Raw genomic sequence first — 19,511 nt, 5'->3', positions numbered from 1 at the left:
ATTATTATAACAAAATTTAATTGATAAAAGCATCATTGTACTCCGTGTTAAACAATAAGTATTATCTCTGTAAACACTGCTGGGTCATCTGACCAATCACCGCAGATTAGCGTCGCGCAAAGGAGGGGTTTGAAAAACGAGTCGTTGAACGAATCATTTGGGAGTCGGTGAGCAAATCAGGTAAAAATAAATGCATATTATACGACAACAAAAGTGTTTTTTGTCATTGCATGCATGTAAAACTCCCAAAACAACATTAGTTCTGTTGCTTTTATAAGAAAATAAATATAATGAACAAGACACTCCAAGTTCTTGTTATTTACATATTAAAGTAAAAAATATTGATAAACACGTCTTTGGTTAGGCTACGTTTTATAAAAAAAAAATAATATGACAACAATCAAATAACCCATATAGAGAACACACCGTCAGAGAGTTTGGGAATACTCACACAATTTATAGACATAAAAACATGAAATCAGTTTTCAATTCAAACATTTTAATAGAGAACAATACATCACTGTTGTTTAAACCAATGAGCATTAAGCTGTGTCGTCAGTGTAGTGTAGGAAATATAGCTGACTACCAAAGGAGCCCTCTAGAGGTCACAATACTGATTATGGACAACATGTGGTTTCTAAAAACATAACAATTTTATTGTTCCAATAAAAACCATCAAATGTTAAAAACGTGTCGCTAATAACATACACAGAAGTCTCTCTCTACCTCTGGAGGTGGAATATCAGGATAAAAACACCTACAGCTGTGTGCTGAACAATCCCATCAGCAACCAGACCACACATCTGGACATCCACACACTCTGCCACACATGTGCAGGTACCACAGCACTGATGATATACGTGTGTGTTTACTGGCCTGATCTCGGTCTTCTGTTGTAGATCAGACTGATGCAATCACTTCTTTCTTTATCATTACAGAGCCAGACACACATTCTCCTTCTCCTCCTCCAGTGTTTCTGATAGTGTTGATCTCTGCTGGATCTCTGATGATTGTTGCTGGAGTCATGATATTTTATATTCACAAAAAAATGTAGAAAAACTGATCAAAGCAAGAGTTTTAAACAAGTATTATTATTAAAAATGTATATGTATAGCCCTAATAGATTGAAACGAGGCTGTGAAGGATAGAAGTAAAGTCTTAACAATGGCACGCACTGTAAATGTCCTAGAAGATCATGTCATTTTCACAACTTGTCCATTAAAACTGTTTCATGGCGTTTTGTATACTGAACGTGTTTTTGTCTGACAAAAAAGGAAATGAATGTGACAAAAATTTGGTATTTCTGTCATATGGCATTCTAATAATTATTTGATTTGTGACAGCCTCTATAGTCTAAACACTTCAAGTCTGTCATTAATATCCATTGTAATATAATTTTAAATATTTGCATGTCTAAATGAAGTATATCGATGAGATGTCAAAATGTTTGATGGCATTTCTTCAAGATGCTTCATGTTAGCAGTAGCAAGGAGCTGGACCTGATCAGTTATTAGAAAAAAATGAACTAAAACTTTAATGGTTTTAAATGTTATTATTATTATTATCTTGTGTTGTGTACAGAATATTAAAGAGGAGGATGAAGTAGATGTCAGAAGATGTCTTCAGTCAGTTCAAGATCAAGTGTGATCACTTTCACCGGAGTCTGTGCTTGAGATTTGGGGTTGGTGAGAATAACCAGAATATTAACATTAACGTATATAAAATGGCATTTTCATTTTTCCTCTAGTTTTACACTCTATGACCATCCCAGTGAACTGAAGTAAAAACGGCCTTGATCAGTGTATGAAACAGTGCTACTCACCAGTTGACCATTCATTCTAGCAATGTTATGTTTCATTGCATTTTTGTTCATGTTCCTGTGTTTCCTTTCAGTTTAGTTCTCATTGCCATAATCACTAAATTGTTACTGTATGTTACTGATGCATCACACCTGTATTTAGTTGTGTTCTCTGAGTATAAGTACTCCATGTTTTCTTCAAACCTGCACCCCATATTTTGGTAAGTAGGGCATAAATGACATACACAAAATGAAAAGGTTGCATTCTGACAGAGACATAACCAACATACTGTATATTTAGAAAGTGAACACTTGAGAGTTTGCAGTTCAAGACTCCTACTGTTATTAATATGAAGATTTAATCGCAAAAATCTAAATATTACCAATATATATTTACATTTATAAAAATGATGTGGCTATAGTGTAGAAACTTAGAAACACAGTGGTAATGATGTTTTCATGAAATGCCATATATGGATATAACAACATGCAAATAGAGACATTTTGACATGAAGACAGACTCATGATGGCGATACTATATGTGTTCATCAAGCTATCTAAGGTATTTTCATAAGAATGATGCATGTCTTTAAAGGGATAGTTCACCCAAAAATGTAAATTAGCCCATGATTTAGTCACCCTGCAGTCATAGGTGTATATTACATTAATCTGTCAGACTAATACAATCAGAGTTATATAAAAAAATATATACATTTAAAAATATTTCTTCCTTACATAATATTTTACGTTGTTTTGCACTATTTTCATTTCTTGTTTTAACTGTACACAGAAAGACTGTAAAATATTTGGAAATACCGAAGTATTTGCTATATGCCAATACAACAATAAAACTGAATCTTATAGCAACTTATTTTGGGTTTTGGCTGTTCATTTGTCTTTTTCATGAATTTTTTCATGTATATTCCATGTAATCTATTCCCTTAAATGTAATTTACATAATTTAAACATAATTGTTTTTTTTGCCAACCAAGAAAATAGAAGAGTTCAATACACAAGACTATTCGAACGGGACTAGTTTTCAAAACACCGTGTTTAAATGTTATAACTCAAAAGATCTGCTACTTTTGATACATTGTGACTTTAAGGGAAAATCTCCTGAATAGATTCATGCAACGTGTTTTAAATAATACTGAAGATGCTACAATCTTTGCTGAAAATAATAAACAAAACAAACCTAAAAGTCCCTCCGCCCAAGACACCATCCCCAAATAATGAGGCACAGATGATAGCAAAAAGTGATGGAATATTAACCCAGAATGACTTGAAACAGCTGGTAACATGTTAATACCACCAAATTAAGCAGCCCTATCACAAACCACTCTTTAACTAAAACAGAAAGAACTAGCGTTGTTAAATGAGACAACTGGAAAAAAAGACTTGCCCTCCCAGTTTAAATCTAGATTAAAGACGCATCTCTTTAGCCAAGCATTAATATAATGCGTCTCATAACCTTATACTACAGTTATGTCAGATTAAATGCACATGATTATCCTCGCATAAAGCGATCGTTCACCCAAAAAAATAATTTCTGTCATTAATTACTCACCCTTATGTCATTCCAAACCCGTAAAGCCTTGTGCTCACCAGGACGATTATTGTGTGCTTATCGTCAGCGTTTTTCGACGCGTGTTCATACCCAAGCAATTTTCACTGGCCAATGAAACCGTGCAAATTCACTCTCTGACAGTAGATGGCGCTTATTGAAAAGCAGAAATACCCTAAAGGTGTTTCAAGTACACAAGGTGGCACGGCGCTCAGAGGCGAGTTTTTTTCTAAACTATACTTTTGTGCCAGCAGCCGCAGCCGTTCCGCATCAAATCCGCACCCGGTGAGTATTGAAGGACGGCAGAGTACGGAGCCGATCCACAGTTGGTGGAAATCCGGGGTGAGTTTAGTCACGAGGCGTTAAACGTCGGCGATAAGCACGCGATAATTGTCCCGGTGTACATCGCACTTAAGACCTTCGCTCATCTTTGGAACACAAATTCAAATATTTTTGATGAAATCCAAAAGCTTTCTGTTCCTTGATTACAATAGTCCATGGGACTCGTGTGGTTCAACCTTAATGTTATGAAGTGACGAGAATACTTTTTGTGTGCAATAATACAAACAAAAATAACAACTTTATTCAACAATCTCTTCTCTTCTGTCAGTCTCCTGTACTGTTCACATTGTAAACACAGTGCAGTGATTCCAGGCTCAGGTCAGAACGCAGACTCATTATTGGCCGGCTCCTGCATCACACGCATGTGTCGTGGTGCTCATGTGACCAGCGTCGGCCAATACGTCAGCGTTCTGATGTAGAACCTGGAACTGCTGCACTGTTTACACTACATCAACAGTGTAGGAGAATGATGTGGAAGAGAGGAAATTGTTGAATAAAGTCATTAGTTTGGGGTTGGTTATGCACAAAAGGTATTCTCGTCACTTCATAACATTAAGGTTGAACCACTGGTGTTACATGGACTATTTTAACTATGTCTTTACTACCTTTCTGGGCCTTGAAAGTTGCAATGGCGTTCCTGCCTATGAATGGTTCAGAAACCTCTTGGATTTCATCAAAAATATCTTAATTTGTGTTCTGAAGATGAACAAGTCTTGGAACGACAGGTTTGGAACGACATGCGGGTGAGTAATTAATGACTGAAATTATTTTTATAGGTGAAGTATTGACACTTAATAAGTCCTAAACTTAATGACTTAGTGACGATTTCAAACCAAGAGTAAAGTTAGTTGTCCAAAGAGTCCAAAAAAAGTATTGGCTGACTCCGGGTTGTTGAACAGACGAATCGTTTCATTGTCTGGGCACCTGAGCCTGATCGGAAAAGCAAAGTCATGATACAGACCTCGAGATGATAGAGCTTTCTGCAACAAGGGCCGGCTGACAAATCCGAATAGAAATGAAACTCTGAACCGTTATAAGTATTGTGCTTCAGGGCTGCTTTCAGGATTGCTTCTTTGTCAGTGAATTGTAGAAAACAAACTAAAATGCTGGATTCGGATTGTTAGGGTGCTTTCACACCTGTAGTTCGGTTCATTTGGTCCGGACCAAGGGAGGACATTTTTTTCAGGCGTTTTGGTTCCTTTTCACACCACACTGATTGCTCTGGTCCGAACCAGTTGATGAAACGAACCAAAATGCAGTCACATGACAACATCCACATCACTCGTTGGCCAGATGTGTCTTGAACTTATTTCCATAACTGCACATCGATTGGTCAGAATTAACGTGTGGGAAAATTCCAACAGAACTCGTTTGAAAGCGTACCGAGACCACCTCGTCCGCTTTTGCTGCGCAGCCGAGTGCGATTGCTGCATTCAGACCTGGCCAAACGAACCGCGCCAAACGAGACAATGAACTCTAGTGCAACTCTAGATTCAACCCAACTAAATGAGGCAGGTGTGAAAGCTCCCTTAGATGCGAAAGTCTGGGCTCTATGAGCCCGCTTGTTATCCAGAGCAGGAAAGTCTGCACTGCAGGCAGATCGAACCACTTCAGAATCACGTCTCGAAGGTTTGTAGAGAGTGAGTCTTCGGCTTTCTCTGGCAGTCCCAGTATCTTTAGATTCTTACGATGACCTGTTTTCGAGATCGTCTACCGTTGACTGCAGCTGGTGCACCATTATCTTCAAGTTGGCCAGCTGTCCATCAGCCGATACTGCCGACGCGATCCTCCGTTCTTCTTGTTTAGCCTTTTGCGAATGAGTCGAGCCAAAAATAGGAAAATCTTTGTCAGAACGGGTTTCTACACAGTTATAAGTCTGTTTAGCAGCTAAAAGAATTGGAGGAATTGGAAGTTTGAGGAAAGCAAAGTATTCAAGCACCCATCTCCCTCTGGGTCACTTGACATCCCCTCTTCTGGAAAGTCTTATGAAATTGAACATACAAACCGGCCAATAGTCAGGTGACTAATTACATAGAGAATAGAGAAACCGCATAGCATAAAGATAATATGTCATCTATCTTTTAAGAAAGTTTCGTTTTGATTGCTTTTATTTTCAAATTATATATTAGGGGTGTAACGAAATTCAAACCCAACCGAAACAACGCGATACACCACCGACGATACGCACTGCCCCGGCCTGCTCATTGGACCTCATGTCTTATGTGTACGCAACGAATACAGCTTTGTAGCCTAACCACCATTAACCACATGTAATGATTATAATAATCGCAATAAGCTCCGTGTTTTGTTACTTTCGATAATAAACGAGGTGTAATCTATTAAAATCCGTCTATTTGACTACGAAATTCAAACAATAAATTTGGTGCTCTTTGATGTGGGGTGACGGATCACTGTATATTAGGCTCCTCATTTAAAGCGGCAGCGCGAGTGAACGCGATCATCTCTTCCTCAGTTACAGAGTAAACATGAATGGACACCTGAAGGTATGTTGAAAGATATATGTATACTTACTGAAACGCATCATAACTTGTGTAATCGCTCAATCAGTGTTTTAACAGCGGAAAGACGTCAATAAAACAGCTTAGTTTGTCACCATTCAGTGTCCACAGCTTGTTGGTTCGCTAGAGAAATGAACTCTTTCACAAAATATATTCACTATATCAGCCTATATTTTACTTTACGGTTAATGATATCTTGATTATTTAATGTATGTTTAAAATATCTGTGACTCAGCAATCAGCAACTGTGAAATGGTTAGCTATATTTCAACAACAAACAACTTATGTGCAGTTTACATGTGTGCATAGTTTGTTATTTGAGTATTGATGATTATTATCTAAAAAAAAAATAGCAACTGAATTTAGTCTAAAAGCCTAGGCTCTGCTGTTAACTTTTAATAGTAATGTGCAAGTTTACAGCATTAGCAGATTATTATTTTTTAATCCTTGCGAAACTTTTAATTGTAATTGAATTAATTTAAAGACAGAATTTGTTATTTAATTAAATCACTGTTACACATATCACACATTTTAGATTTCTAACCCCCCCACCCCCCCCACCGACCGACCGACCGGCCGAACCGAACCGAACCGAGACGTCAAAACCGCGGGACGTACCGAACCAACAGTGTTTTTGTATCGTTACACCCCTATTATGTATTAATTTTAACTTACATTTTTTGTGATTAAATTAATAATTTATCATACATTTTCTTTTTCCAAGAATTGTTTAAATGTTTTCACACTCAGAATGTTCTTCCAACTCATGTGTGGGTCAAACTATGGACAAGACCCAACCATTGGTTTACATAATCAATTTTGTATTTAATTATTACATTATATATTTTTTTTAATTGTTTACTTTATGTCATGTGACTTTTTGTCTGTTTTGGTCTTGTATTGTTGTTTAAAAATTCTCACACTCATACAAGTCCATTGTGGTTAAGTTTTTGTGATTCCCGCTGGTGACGACTTAATCTTTACTCTGTTTTAACAATACTGCTCATTCTGTTTGGATTATTAGTCAGATATTTGTATAGTTTTCACTCCATAATTTCCCTCAGATTCCATGATCATCTGTGGTGTTTGATGTGTATACTGTATTGTTTCTAATATTTGTCCTGGTTTTGATATATTTGTGTTTATTGTTTGTAACATTCTTTGAGCGCTATATAAAATAAACATATTATTATTATTTCATTAAAATTTTAAACCAACGGTTGGGTTTGTCCATATTTGACCCAAACATGTGTTGAAACAACTAAAACAATTTTAGAGAGTGTGGTAAGCAATTTGGTTCTTCTCATTTTTTGGTTCAGTGGGAGCGTACAGGTTGAACACGAGTGGTGCAAGAATTGTATCATGGACGTCCACTCAGACTTATGATCAACCCCTCCTTTCTAACTATGACCTGGGCCATGACATCAGTTTGTAAGACATCCTTCTGTAAGAAAACAATAAATCACAGGGTAAAGAGAGAGAGATGAACAGTGAAATCAACACATCTGTCATCATCAGTTAATAAGATTCAGATTAAAAGTAATTTTATGATTAATGATGATGATTTTGCAATAAATTCTATTCAGTCAGTGGAATTATAAATATACAGTTAATATACAGTGTCAGTTGTTCTGTTTCGTCATGGAATCACACAGACTAACTGGATGATGGCGAGATCAGATTTCTGTTTGCACTGTTTTCACATTCTTTGTGAATTCAAAAATATCACTTGATTATTACAATTTGTGGGACAAAGAATATTTTAAAATTATATTTACAAATGGCACATCACAGCAAAACAAAAAACTTTTTGACAAGGTTGTAACATGCCTAAGACATTTGCACCATACTGTATCTTTATGAAAATGTTCTACTTGAGTAGTTTAGCATCTTACCTCATAATTAGACTTTCAACAGTTGCTCTTGCTTGTTTTTCTCCACTTCTGCTGTAAGAAGAAAACACACACACAATTAAATGCAAATTTTTGATAATAATGATGTTGTTTTCCTCTTACTATATATCAGGTGGTACTTGCCATTTTTGGACATCCTGCGGCGATAGCAAACCACAGCAAAAGCTACAGACATCAGGACAGCAACAGCACACATTAGTGCTACAGAAACTGTAATCAGAACTGAACCTGGAACAGAGAAACACATACAGCCAGTGTGAGGGAATCTGATACAGTAATTGGAAATACATTAATGTGAAAAAAAATAATTAAACCCTCGTTGAACTCCGCGGTTTTACGTATTGGGACATAATTGAAAAAAAAAAAAAGATTCTATACAAAATGGAGAAGCTATGTATGAAAAACTAAGGACACCCTTACTGTTAATATAATAATGAAGAGGGTCAGTAGCAGTCTTAGCGCTTCTTCGGCAAGTGTGATCATCTCTATAATAGCAGTTTTGTCAGTTTGCTGGTCTGGAGCCTTCAGGTGTGTGTTAACACAATGCAAAGCAGGAAAGACACCAGCAATGATCATAGGCTGCTTTCACACGACCATGTGTCCACTAAAGCGTTTTTAGCCGGCTGAATGGGAACTTGAGAGCGTTTTGGCAGCGCAGCATTTTTTTCAGTTGAGACACTTTGCTTGTTATGATACGGAATATCCACAAAAGTGTTACTAGCATCTCATTTCACACATATTTTGTTTCTGTGTTGATTCTATATTAAAATGTCGATACAATGTAATGTATTTTCTCTGGCTCTTGTTTTAAATTATTTAGTTCCGTTGTCATGCTTGTTGTTGTCATCTGTTGACGTTGTACAAGCAGAATGTGGCGGTTGGTCGGTGTGGTATTAGTCCTGCCCCTCCTGCACTGTGATTGGACGGTTGGGTAAAAAGTGACAGTGATGAGCGCTGTGTTTTACCAGAGCCTGTCTACGGAGAGCCTGTCCACTCCCTATAAAGTCCCATTGTACCGAATTTCGGTTGTAGTTCCACCAGAGTTCCACTGGGGGCGATCGCCCGAGTGCAAAATGAATGGAGTCTATGGAGCTAGACGGCTAAATTTGTCTCTTTCACCCGATTGCCGTTGAGAAATCTCAGATTTGATTGTAGGTTTTGCAAGTTCAACATGGGTTATAGGTCTAAAGTTGAATGAACGAGTACTTATGTCCTTTCGATTTCTTACAGGTTGAGTTGTTGTTGCCTATTACACACTAGCATTCTGCTAATGAACGCTGATTGGTCAGTGAAGGACTGACTATGACCAGAGATACTGCTTGATGGCATCATGGCATCCGAAGCGGGACCAGAATTTCTTCTAGCAAAAACTCTTCTAGCACGTGTGTTTACCTGTGTCAGCTGTGTTGTCGATGCCTCGAGAGAAAAGAAAGTGCAGAGCGCGAAAGCACCACAGTGACTGAAGGATTGCCATAAAGAAGTATCTCTGGTCGTACAATGTGTATAACGTCATTGACATTTTAAAAGACTTTTTAAAGCAAATAAGTGACTCTAAAAAATCTAACACCCAGCAATGTGTCATTTCTTTGCATCTCCTTTCAAATACAACATTCAAATTATATCCTGAGAAAAGTGTATTTTGAGGCGTATAGCTCCATAGACCTCCATTCATTCTGCACTCGTCCTGTGAGCGCCCTCATGTGGAACCAGAGTGGAACTGCAACCAGTTCAGAAGCCGGAAGTTTACTGGGAGTGGAAGTTCTTCCCATATTAGACATTCTCTGGTTTTACCCAAAGTTGAACAGTCTTCAACTCTCGGTGACCTGTAGATCGGGTTTCTAATCCTAACCTGTAAAAAACGGCGAACGCTCAGCGCTTCAGCGTGAAAAAAACGCTCATGGCGTTTAAAAAACGCGGCGCTCCCATTTAAAACAGATGGAAAAACACACCAACCGCGTGAAAAAACGCTTTGGTGGACAATTCTGATTTATTACTCAGATTACAGCTGTGTACATTGTTTTAAATGTGGTCAATAGCAGATCCAGTGTGAACAGATCATGGTCCTGAACTGACCCGCATGCGCAAAAGAACGACAAAAAGATGTCACGCTGTCATATGGAAACACAGAGGACATTAAAGTAAGCGATAATGCGTTTATGTGTGATTTGCTGCAAAAGCCAGATAATGTATGCGAAGGCAATATATAAAAAAATAAAGAGGAGGATGTGAAAAAATAGAGCAGAGTTTCTAAACATTTATGATGTTTTGCTTGTTTCACAGTAATAATTATGAGCTCTGACACATCACTGTCCTTCACTGACTACCTTTCAAAACTATTTTGATAACTTCAGGTATGTAAAATATTTGAAGTGACTCCCATGAGCGCAGAAATGTGACGAATGTTGCTCTAGAGCGACTTTAAAGTCGCATGAATTCCCATATGGCTGTTCAGACTGAGGTCACATAGCAAAACATCAGACCTGTATCTGACTCAGGATCACATATGGAAGTGACCCGAATGGGAATTGAAAAGATCAGATTCCATGTGGTTTGTGCCGTTCACACTGTCTTGAAAAAAAAAAAAATCTGATCTGAGTCCATGAGCAAAAATAAAATAAAAAAAAAGGATTTGGCCCAAATTTACAAGAGAAATATTTGTTACTGCCATTGTTACAAGGCCATTGCTAAACCATCTGAAGTCCATTGTTCTATACAGTAAGAACGATTAATCACAAGTGGAAAACTTTCCAGACAGTTCCAATCTTCCCAGGAGTGGACGTCCCAGCAAATTCACCCAAAGATCAGAGAAATCGTGAAACACCCAAGAGCTACACCTCAGACTCGACAGGCCTCGGCATGTGAAATGATGAAGTTCCCGGCAGAACAATTTGAAAAAGACGGGACAAGTATGGCATGTTTGGGAGGGTTGCCAGGAGAAAGAACACAGCAGGGCGTAGGTTTGCAAAAAAAAAAGAGACTTTGGAGCAATGTCCTGGACCGAGACCAAAGTGCACAGAAGACCGAACACACACACACACACTGTTTCACATGACCGTAAAAAAGAAAGGGAGAAGAAACATACTCCTGTCAGAATCGTGCTTCTTTCCCATCTCGTCCAATTCGTCACTGATTTTGTCAGGAGCTGGAGAATACAAGAGAATAAAATAAATTAAAAAAGTTTGATATATAAGCAGTCGGAAAAAGAGCCTTTAAGGAGCAGTTATATTTTTATATAATCATAATGTTTAATTATTCACAAGGTATGTCTACACAGTGTCAGTCTAATCTTGTCAAAACAGAAATGCAGTAAATAATATGTTCTGAAACAGGTTATACAAGGAACGAGGATAAACTGGTCTGCATGTCACGGTTGACATTCAAACAATCGCAAATGCCAGAAGTGCTGCTGGGAAACGATTGAGTGACTCACTGCTGACGGAAACAATAAATGTGTTTATGGTGTCGCCGATGTTGCTGGTTTTTATGGTGATTTTTGTGCTGTCACACTTGCTGTTTCGGTTCAAGCTTTGGCTGGTGCCTGAGCTTCTGCTTTGGATGAAATTTGCTTCATAACGTCCAGCGTGTTCAGATGTGATGTGTGTGATGGTCAGAGATCCGGTCTGATAGTCCACCTCTACTATATCTCTGAATCTCCCGCCTTCTCCATCATACAGACAACTAGTTCTGGGCTCTCCATTGATCAGAGCTATGAGAGTGTCGTTGAAATACCACAGCATCTTGTCACGGTCTTGCTTGGTAACACCAGTGTGTAGAGAGACTGAATCTCCCTTCATCACTGATACCAAGTTCAATCCAGAGGCGTCACCAACCACACCTGCGAAAAAGATGAACAATAATTAATTATGTGTGCGTGTGTGTGTTGTACGTGCATGTGTGTGTGTGTGTATTTGACAAGGAATTCAAACAACACAGCAATGTGTTTGATTACGAGAAAGCCAATGACAGAATATCTTAAATCATTAAGATCTCTGTGGTAAAGAAATGTATATTTTTACAGCCTCATTTTACATGTAAATATTAAAATACTTCATACAGAACTATCACTATTACGGAAGAGGATTAGGGCCAAGCAATAATAAAATCAAATAAAACCATCTCGAGATTCAAGTCATTATAAAGCAAAATTAAAAAAACTCAAAATAAAATGTTGAGATAAACTCATTATACTTTGAGAATAAACTTTGAGAAATAAAATGTTAATAAAACTAAGAATTAGATTTTATGTTGAGTTTTTTCTCGAAACAACAGCTTTATCCTCGAAATTATGTCGAGTTTTTTTCTCAACATTGTATTTCGACTTTTTTTCTAGAAATGTAACGAGTTTAATCTCGCATTACAATTACTTTAATCTCGAGATGGTTTTATTTGTATAATTATAATGACTAATATATTATAATGAGAATAATTAACTATAATTATAATGAATTATAATGACTATAATCTCAAGATTATTTTTTTATTATTATTATTGCTAGGCCCTAATCCTCTTTCGTATTAAATACTACTTCTGAAGTTAGGGGAAACATATGTATAGCCTATAGTCAACTCATAACGATTAATAACCAGTAAGATATCAATGCCTTTCCGACCAGTCATGATCCCAGTTGTTCCCTACTGATAAACATCTTAAATTTGCCTGAGCTTGTTTCCTGGTTTTAGGCCTATACTGCGCAGCTGGTCTGTTTGCTTTTAAAGGAGTTTAAGCACTTAAGTTTGAGCTCATTGTTATTCAGGGAGACCAGCTGTAATCTAAACCAGTGAAGATCATTTATTAGTGGTGTTACGTATGAAACAGAGGCTCAAGGTCATCTGTATGGCTTGTATCGTTTCTCAGGAAATCACGTGATCAAAAGCAAACTATAGGCTAAGGTTCGTTTTTTGTTCTATCACTTGCGGGCACAGAACAAGAAAGGGAGAGATAGAGAATAATTATTTTACATTATAGGCTACAATACACGCATTGAATGTGTTCAATTGGCTAGTGACTGTTTGCTGTCAGAACTGGTTAAACGGGTTCAGACAGGACAAAGGGAGTGCTGACTGACTCTCTGAGAAAGAAAAACAAAACATGAGCATTGCGCAAACTTAAACTTGCAACGGACTGAATTAGGATGCAAGTGTAGTGACTTGTGCATGTGTGTGATGCATTCACACCTGCATTCGGCAGAGACAATTATCCGAAACAATTTACATCACATATAGCCTACGCACGTTCAACTCATTAACATGAATGCATTGCCTATCAAAAATACAAAGCCAAAGCGACTTACCATCGACGAGAAAAACAAACAGAGTAAGCAGAAGATAACCTCCCATTTTTGAAGTTTTATTGTATTTTATTTTTTGTTGTTGATGTTCAGATGCTAAATCAATTTATTTTAATGTTGAATGTTGCTGCATCATTTCCTCGGAGCTGGCAGAGCAAGTCCTGATGGTGGAGGACACGGAGCTCGTTCAGGTTGAGATGTTCAAGTCTGTGAAGATAACGATAGTGAACAGTGTGCCTTTATTTCTTACTGTAGGCGTGGTTACAACGGGTTGGATCATGATGTCACAATTAAGTAGCCTAAGATATAGGCATACAATACACTTTTATATATTGTAAGTGGACATGTATAAAGACCATTTATTAGTGATGTTGTGTGGGGCAGTGTGTTAGATAGAGCAGCCTAAGCGCAAACTTTTTTCTTTCTTTTTTTTCTTCTACAAAATTCCGTGTCCAGGCTTGTATCGTTTCTGTGAAAATCACGTGATGGAAGGCAACTACAGGTTTCGTTTTCTGGTAAATTGCATAAGTTGCGAGTTTTGTAGGGTATTGGCAACTTTGAAATTTTTCAAAGCAGTAGCCTATGTTATGATTCATGTATCAATAAAAAAAATAGTTTATAGTTTATTTTATTTTATTTTTTTATTTCCGTGTGTGTGTGTGTGTGTGTGTGTGTGGGTGTGTGTGTGTGTGTGTGTGTGTGGGTGTGGGTGGATAATTATTTCAAAAACATATTTAGCCTACTTATGTAAGAAGAAAATGTCCTTTTGTTCAGCAAACTTTCTCAGTTGATAGAACATGCATTAGGAGCCAGCAGATGGCGCTGTTCCCAGTACAACCTCAGGGCTTCACAAGGCTTCATTCCCAGTAATGATGTACACGGATGAGCCAAAACATCATGACCAGTAAAACCAGCAAATATCGTTGATCATCTCCTAACAAGGCTACATGGGTCTGGGTATAGATGTGAGCAATCAGTTTGGTAACACTTTATTTTAAGTTGACGTAGTTACATTGTTCTTATTAAAATAAGTAGGCTACTGAGTAATATTAATTAACTAATATTAATTAATTAACTAATTAACTAATTAATTAATTAACTAGATGTAGCCTACTTAGGATGTTAGTATGCAATTCATCGAGTATATAGCCTAATTTCTCCTGTAAATGTGATGATGCATGAGATTTTTGTCCAAAGCAACTTACTTCACATAAGGTACATTTTCAATTCATGCATTTGTCTCATGAATGCATTTGCTACATAAGTCAAGACCACTTCAGTGAGAAAGACTGATTTGCAAATAGGCCTGAATGTGTCAAAATGAAAATAAAATGATTATTTTCAAGGTAAACAAGATGTTAAGCCCACCCCAGCTCCACAGAAAACCACAGCGCATCTTTTCTAGCGCAGAGAAAGAACACGATTCACCGAATGTGACACCAGCAACTGAGTCAAAGTGAAACTTCTGCGGTCTCATTTATTTAAAAAAGAAAAAGTAGATTGACCTGATGGATGGAAAATATGTGTGCATTATTGTTAGGCACACTAATGTGTGTGTGTCAGTTGTTTGTGGGTAAATAGTGTCTTTATTTCCTTTCATGTTAATATGAACCTCACCATCAGACTTCCTTTTTCACGAAAACTGATGCTGATAAAAGACACGGATGTTTCAGAAACAGTCAAATAAGAGTCACAGGTAACACATTATTCTGACTCATCATTCATCACTTATAGACACTTACATATTTAACACATCACATGTGAAGTTATACTTACATCCATACAGTAATTCTTCCCAGAGAGAGAGAGAGAGAGAAAATAATAACTAAATACTAAAATAATAACGTGCCCAAATCATGTAAAAACTTCCTGTGGTATAACATGTTTTCTGCCGCTATACAGTGATTCTTGATAAAGGCTATTGTTGTGTACTTGTGTCAGTGAAGGGTGGTCGAGTCCTGATGGGGGAGGATACACACACACACACACAGACACACACACACGCTAGATTAATGTCACAGTTCAAGACAGACCGCTTTATGAGATTTTCATCGTAATGTCACAGTGCTCAAATAAAATGTTTCATGTTGTTTTGATCAGCTTGTGTTTGTGGCGTCTGGATGGTAAGTTAAATTTTATAAGCAATTTTTGTATCAATGTTTTTACTGATTTAGTTCATTCTTTGGTTTGTATACAAAGTAATATGTTGGATTTATGATCTTCACAGATTACATAATGGACAGATTCAGTCAGCTTATTAATATGCTCACTAAATTAATAGAAAAATTACATGTGAATATCACATTACGGTATTTGAAGATAATATAGTTTTACAGTCTCCATGTAGAACATTAAAAATCAATGTTTTTTTGTGTTTAGCAAAATCAGTGAGCAAACATTTTGGAACCATCAGAATCTCTGATTGCAAATGGCAAAGGCTGTTTTTTTTACCTTTAAAAAATGTGTTTACCTCTGTGTGTTCTCCAGGAGTGTTTGCTGGCACAGATGCAGTGAAGTCAGTGTCAGTGACGGAGGGAGATTCAGTCTCTCTAAACTCTGGTCTCACTGACGTGATGAATGATGATGTGATTCAGTGGAGGTTTGGAGATGAAAACACTTTAATAGCAGAAATAGATGTACTGGACGACAGCAAGACTGTATATGATGATGTTCCTGATGGGAGATTCAGAGACAGACTGAAGCTGGACGATCAAACTGGATCTTTGACCATCACACACACCACAACTGAACATACTGGAGTTTATAAACTAGAGATGATCATAAATCCGAGCAAGAGTTTCAATCTCACTGTCTATTGTGAGTTTAACATTGGTTTCCTTTATTTGTTAATCACTTAGAAGTAGACATATCCTAAATATATGATTATTTAATTCTAAAGTAAAATGTAATATACACAATCAGTTTTGACTTTCCCTTTTCAGCCTTCTGAACACTTTTCTTTGGATGAATTATTTTGATAAAATTTTCATAAATCTGAAAATCACAAACTCATCACTCAGCAGATAGTATGATTTACTCTAATGTTTCTCATCTTTCTCAGCTCGTCTTCCTGTTCCTGTGATCACAAGTAACTCTTCCAACTGTTCATCATCATGTTCAGTGGTGTGTTCATCAGTGTTGAATGTGTGTGATGCGACTCTCTCCTGGTACGCAGGAATCAGTGTGTTGTCCAGCATCAGTGTGTGTGATCTCAGCATCAGTCTCTCTCTACCTCTGGAGGTGGAATATCAGGATAAAAACACCTACAGCTGTGTGCTGAACAATCCCATCAGCAACCAGACCACACATCTGGACATCCACACACTCTGCACATGTGCAGGTACCACAGCTCTGATGATATATGTGTGTGTTTACTGATCCGATTATAAAGACTGGAGCTGGTTTCAATGATTGCTGATAAAACAAATTTTCAGCATTTTATTGCTTAAAAAATTGCATTGATTCCTAAATGTTGAACTATGTTCCTCCTTTTGTTTTTACTCGACATAAACATCTCTTTTATATGGATTATTGATGCCTATGTTGTTGTTGTGTCCCATCAGCTCCCATTGACTTAAGAAATTAAAAAGGATTTGGTTTTGTACTAGTCTGATGAGATCCTCCAGCATCCGTCCTTTCCTCGTTGTAATCGCATCTCACTGAAGGTCTTCTTCTGCACCTTTATCCTCAATCTTCCCCTTTTCCAGTGATCTTTCCTTTCAAACCATGTGACCAAAGTACGACAAATGCAGTTTCATCATTTGTGCTTTGAGTTTCTGGTTTGACTGGCTTGTTGGTTCATCTTGTCGTTCACGGCACACGCAGGATTCTTCTCCAGCACATAATTCCTCAATCTTACTTCCGTCTTGTTTCTGGATCATCCCGCTTTCGCATGAAGTATGAAGTACTCATCTCCATCAGCAATCTGATTTCTTTGCTTTTTAATATTTTGTCTAAAGACTTCATAGCCGTCTTGCCCACCACCACACTAATGTTTCTTCAGGGATCACATGGGCACCTAAAAGCTTCATCCTTGAAACAATCTCAATTTCTTCTCCATTGGGCTCGAGTGTATCACTGTCGTCAGTCGACATGATCTTGGTCTTCCTCATGCTCAGTTCTAGTCTGATAATTCAACTTTCTTCTCTTGAGTTTCCTTAACACTGAAAAAAGGAAGATATGGAACATCTGTTGTGTTGACGGAATAACTTTATTGTTTATCATATTTACATATAGATCATCACCACTCTTTGCTGCCTTTCAGCCTGAAATAAAAAGACATAGGCTACAATTAGATGTTTACTGTAGAATGGCATTTTGAACTGAATGCAATTGAAACTATGAAATTAATGTACATTTAAATCTGCAAAATACCACTAACTGATAATACCACTGTGTTCTCCGAAATTAACAGAGGACACTTAATTCAGGAGAACTCCGGGCAATTTTTAAGTTAATCTTGATCGTTATACATTTGTGAGTAGCCTATACTGTCTATAGAAAAAGAAAAAAAAACGAACCGGATTGGTGCTTGCAACACGGAGCTGCTACCGCTAATGCCCAGAGCTCCCACTCAGCTAAAACATGAACAGGGTCCTTACATCCTTACATGACAACAAGATGCGTTTAGCAATTTAGCCATTGTTTAAATTCACCTAAATAGTGTTTTAGACGGCTAGCTGTAGTCTCGCGCTGAAGTCCCGGTAAAAAAGCTAAATACAAGTGTGCAGGTGGAGGAGCGTCGTGTGTGTGAATAGTGATGATCGGAGTTGCTCGCAAATGAAGAAGAAATGGTTCGTAACGTAACTATAGAGAATATAGAAGATTTTGAACACATGGAAGAGGCTTTTGAGTTTGATGGTCGTCCTTATTTATTCGAACCCGAGTATACAGACGAAGAACTAGCCTCACACTCTTCACACACACAACCGGCTAAAACGCGAGTTCCCACGGGACTTCAGCGCGAGACTACACTATCCGTCTAAAACACTATTTAGGTGAATTTAAACAATGGCTAAGTTGCTAAACGCATCTTGTTGTCATGTAAGGACCCTGTTCATGTTGGACAGACATTTTAATTGCATTTTGTGTCTGTTAAGAGGCACAAAAACACTCTATGAATATGCCCCATAACTACCGTTTTAGCTGAGTGGGAGCTCTGGGCATTAGCGGTAGCAGCTCGTGTGAGTAACCCCAGAGTGCAGTCTGGACGATGGGGCGGGGCGACACTTTGGGGCGGGGCGACACGTGTCGCTCCGCCCTACCAACAATTTCATTGGTTTATAATACAGCAATCTTATTGGAGTAGACACTTGAGGCATGAGCATGCGCATTTCTTTATGTACGAGTTTATGAATGATCTTCTATCTACGCAGTTTCGCGCAGTTTGGCCGTTTGCTACTACGTTGTCGCATGGCGATTTCAGTAATGATCAATTAAATAATGTTTTTATTAACTTAATACGACTTAATAAGTTAAATGAAGTTACTGTACAACAAACAATAACAATCCCTTCAAGGCAGACCGTCGTGTGCTGCTAAATATGGGGAACGAATTCTTCATTCGTGGCCACGATACCTAGGTCTATATCAAGTGAAGTAAAAAAAAATGTGTATAGCGCTCAATTCACATCGTTTTATAGCAGCTTTACAAACAGTAATATAGGCCTAAGCATTCATATTGAGCCGTTTTAGAGCTGGGCGATATAAATAAATATGTTGCTGATATAAATCATACGATGTTTTAGATTTAGCTAAATTATATTTATTAATTTACCCAGCAGATAAGTCAATGGCACTTTAAGTGAGCAATGATCATGACTGCATTAAATTACTAGCATTGCAAGGAGAGATCGCCTATTAAGCTGATAGTAATATTTTCCGAATGTCATGCAGTGCTGCGACATTTTACATCATTAATTTATGCTTCTTCATTTTCCCATTATAAATAAACTCGGGTTTTTACACTACATAATGATAATTCACTGTATTTCAGTAAGACACAGTTCCGAAAGTGACAAATAAGACAATAATAGGCTACCAAATAATACAATCCCTGGTCATTTTTTATTTTTTTATTTTTTGTGTG

General features: G+C 37.5%; 2 protein-coding genes across 3 annotated transcripts in view; one reads left to right on the top strand and one right to left on the bottom strand.

Annotated features, from left to right (window-relative positions):
• Window positions 1-19,511, top strand: part of LOC306987907 (SLAM family member 9-like) — a 436,375-nt gene that overhangs the window by 413,357 nt on the left and 3,507 nt on the right. Inside the window, exons 2-3 of the mRNA XM_079592545.1 lie at window positions 15,912-16,241; window positions 16,486-16,764. Coding sequence (XP_079448671.1) covers window positions 15,912-16,241; window positions 16,486-16,764 — 609 coding nt within the window. The remainder of the gene's footprint in view (window positions 1-15,911; window positions 16,242-16,485; window positions 16,765-19,511) is intronic.
• LOC306987938 (uncharacterized protein) lies at window positions 372-13,637 on the bottom strand. 2 transcript variants are annotated; one of them, XM_079592600.1, is made up of 6 exons: window positions 13,428-13,637; window positions 11,567-11,971; window positions 11,219-11,278; window positions 8,260-8,364; window positions 8,119-8,169; window positions 372-7,667 (listed from the first exon to the last, which is right to left on the bottom strand). In XM_079592600.1, the coding sequence occupies exons 1-5, from the start codon at window positions 13,471-13,473 to the stop codon at window positions 8,126-8,128; spliced, it is 660 nt and encodes a 219-aa protein (XP_079448726.1). In that variant the 5' UTR covers window positions 13,474-13,637; the 3' UTR covers window positions 372-7,667; window positions 8,119-8,125. The 2 variants fall into 2 exon arrangements, with proteins under 2 accessions (XP_079448726.1, XP_079448727.1); XM_079592601.1 differs by having other exon boundaries at window positions 8,119-8,166; window positions 13,428-13,566.

Source organism: Phoxinus phoxinus (genome assembly GCF_949152265.1).
Source record: "Phoxinus phoxinus genome assembly, chromosome: 20".
Classification (NCBI taxonomy): domain Eukaryota; kingdom Metazoa; phylum Chordata; class Actinopteri; order Cypriniformes; family Leuciscidae; genus Phoxinus; species Phoxinus phoxinus.
This window is presented reverse-complemented; position numbering and strand designations above follow the sequence as displayed.

Excerpts from the sequence above, each read along its gene's own strand:
- LOC306987938 (XM_079592600.1), bottom strand. The coding sequence starts at position 13,473 with ATGGGAGGTTATCTTCTGCTTACTCTGTTTGTTTTTCTCGTCGATG. Across the intron at positions 8,365-11,218 it reads GAAGCACGATTCTGACAGGA|GTTCAGTTCTGATTACAGTT; the intron begins GTATGTTTCTTC and ends TCTCTGTTCCAG. Across the intron at positions 8,170-8,259 it reads CCGCAGGATGTCCAAAAATG|CAGAAGTGGAGAAAAACAAG; the intron begins GCAAGTACCACC and ends TTCTTCTTACAG.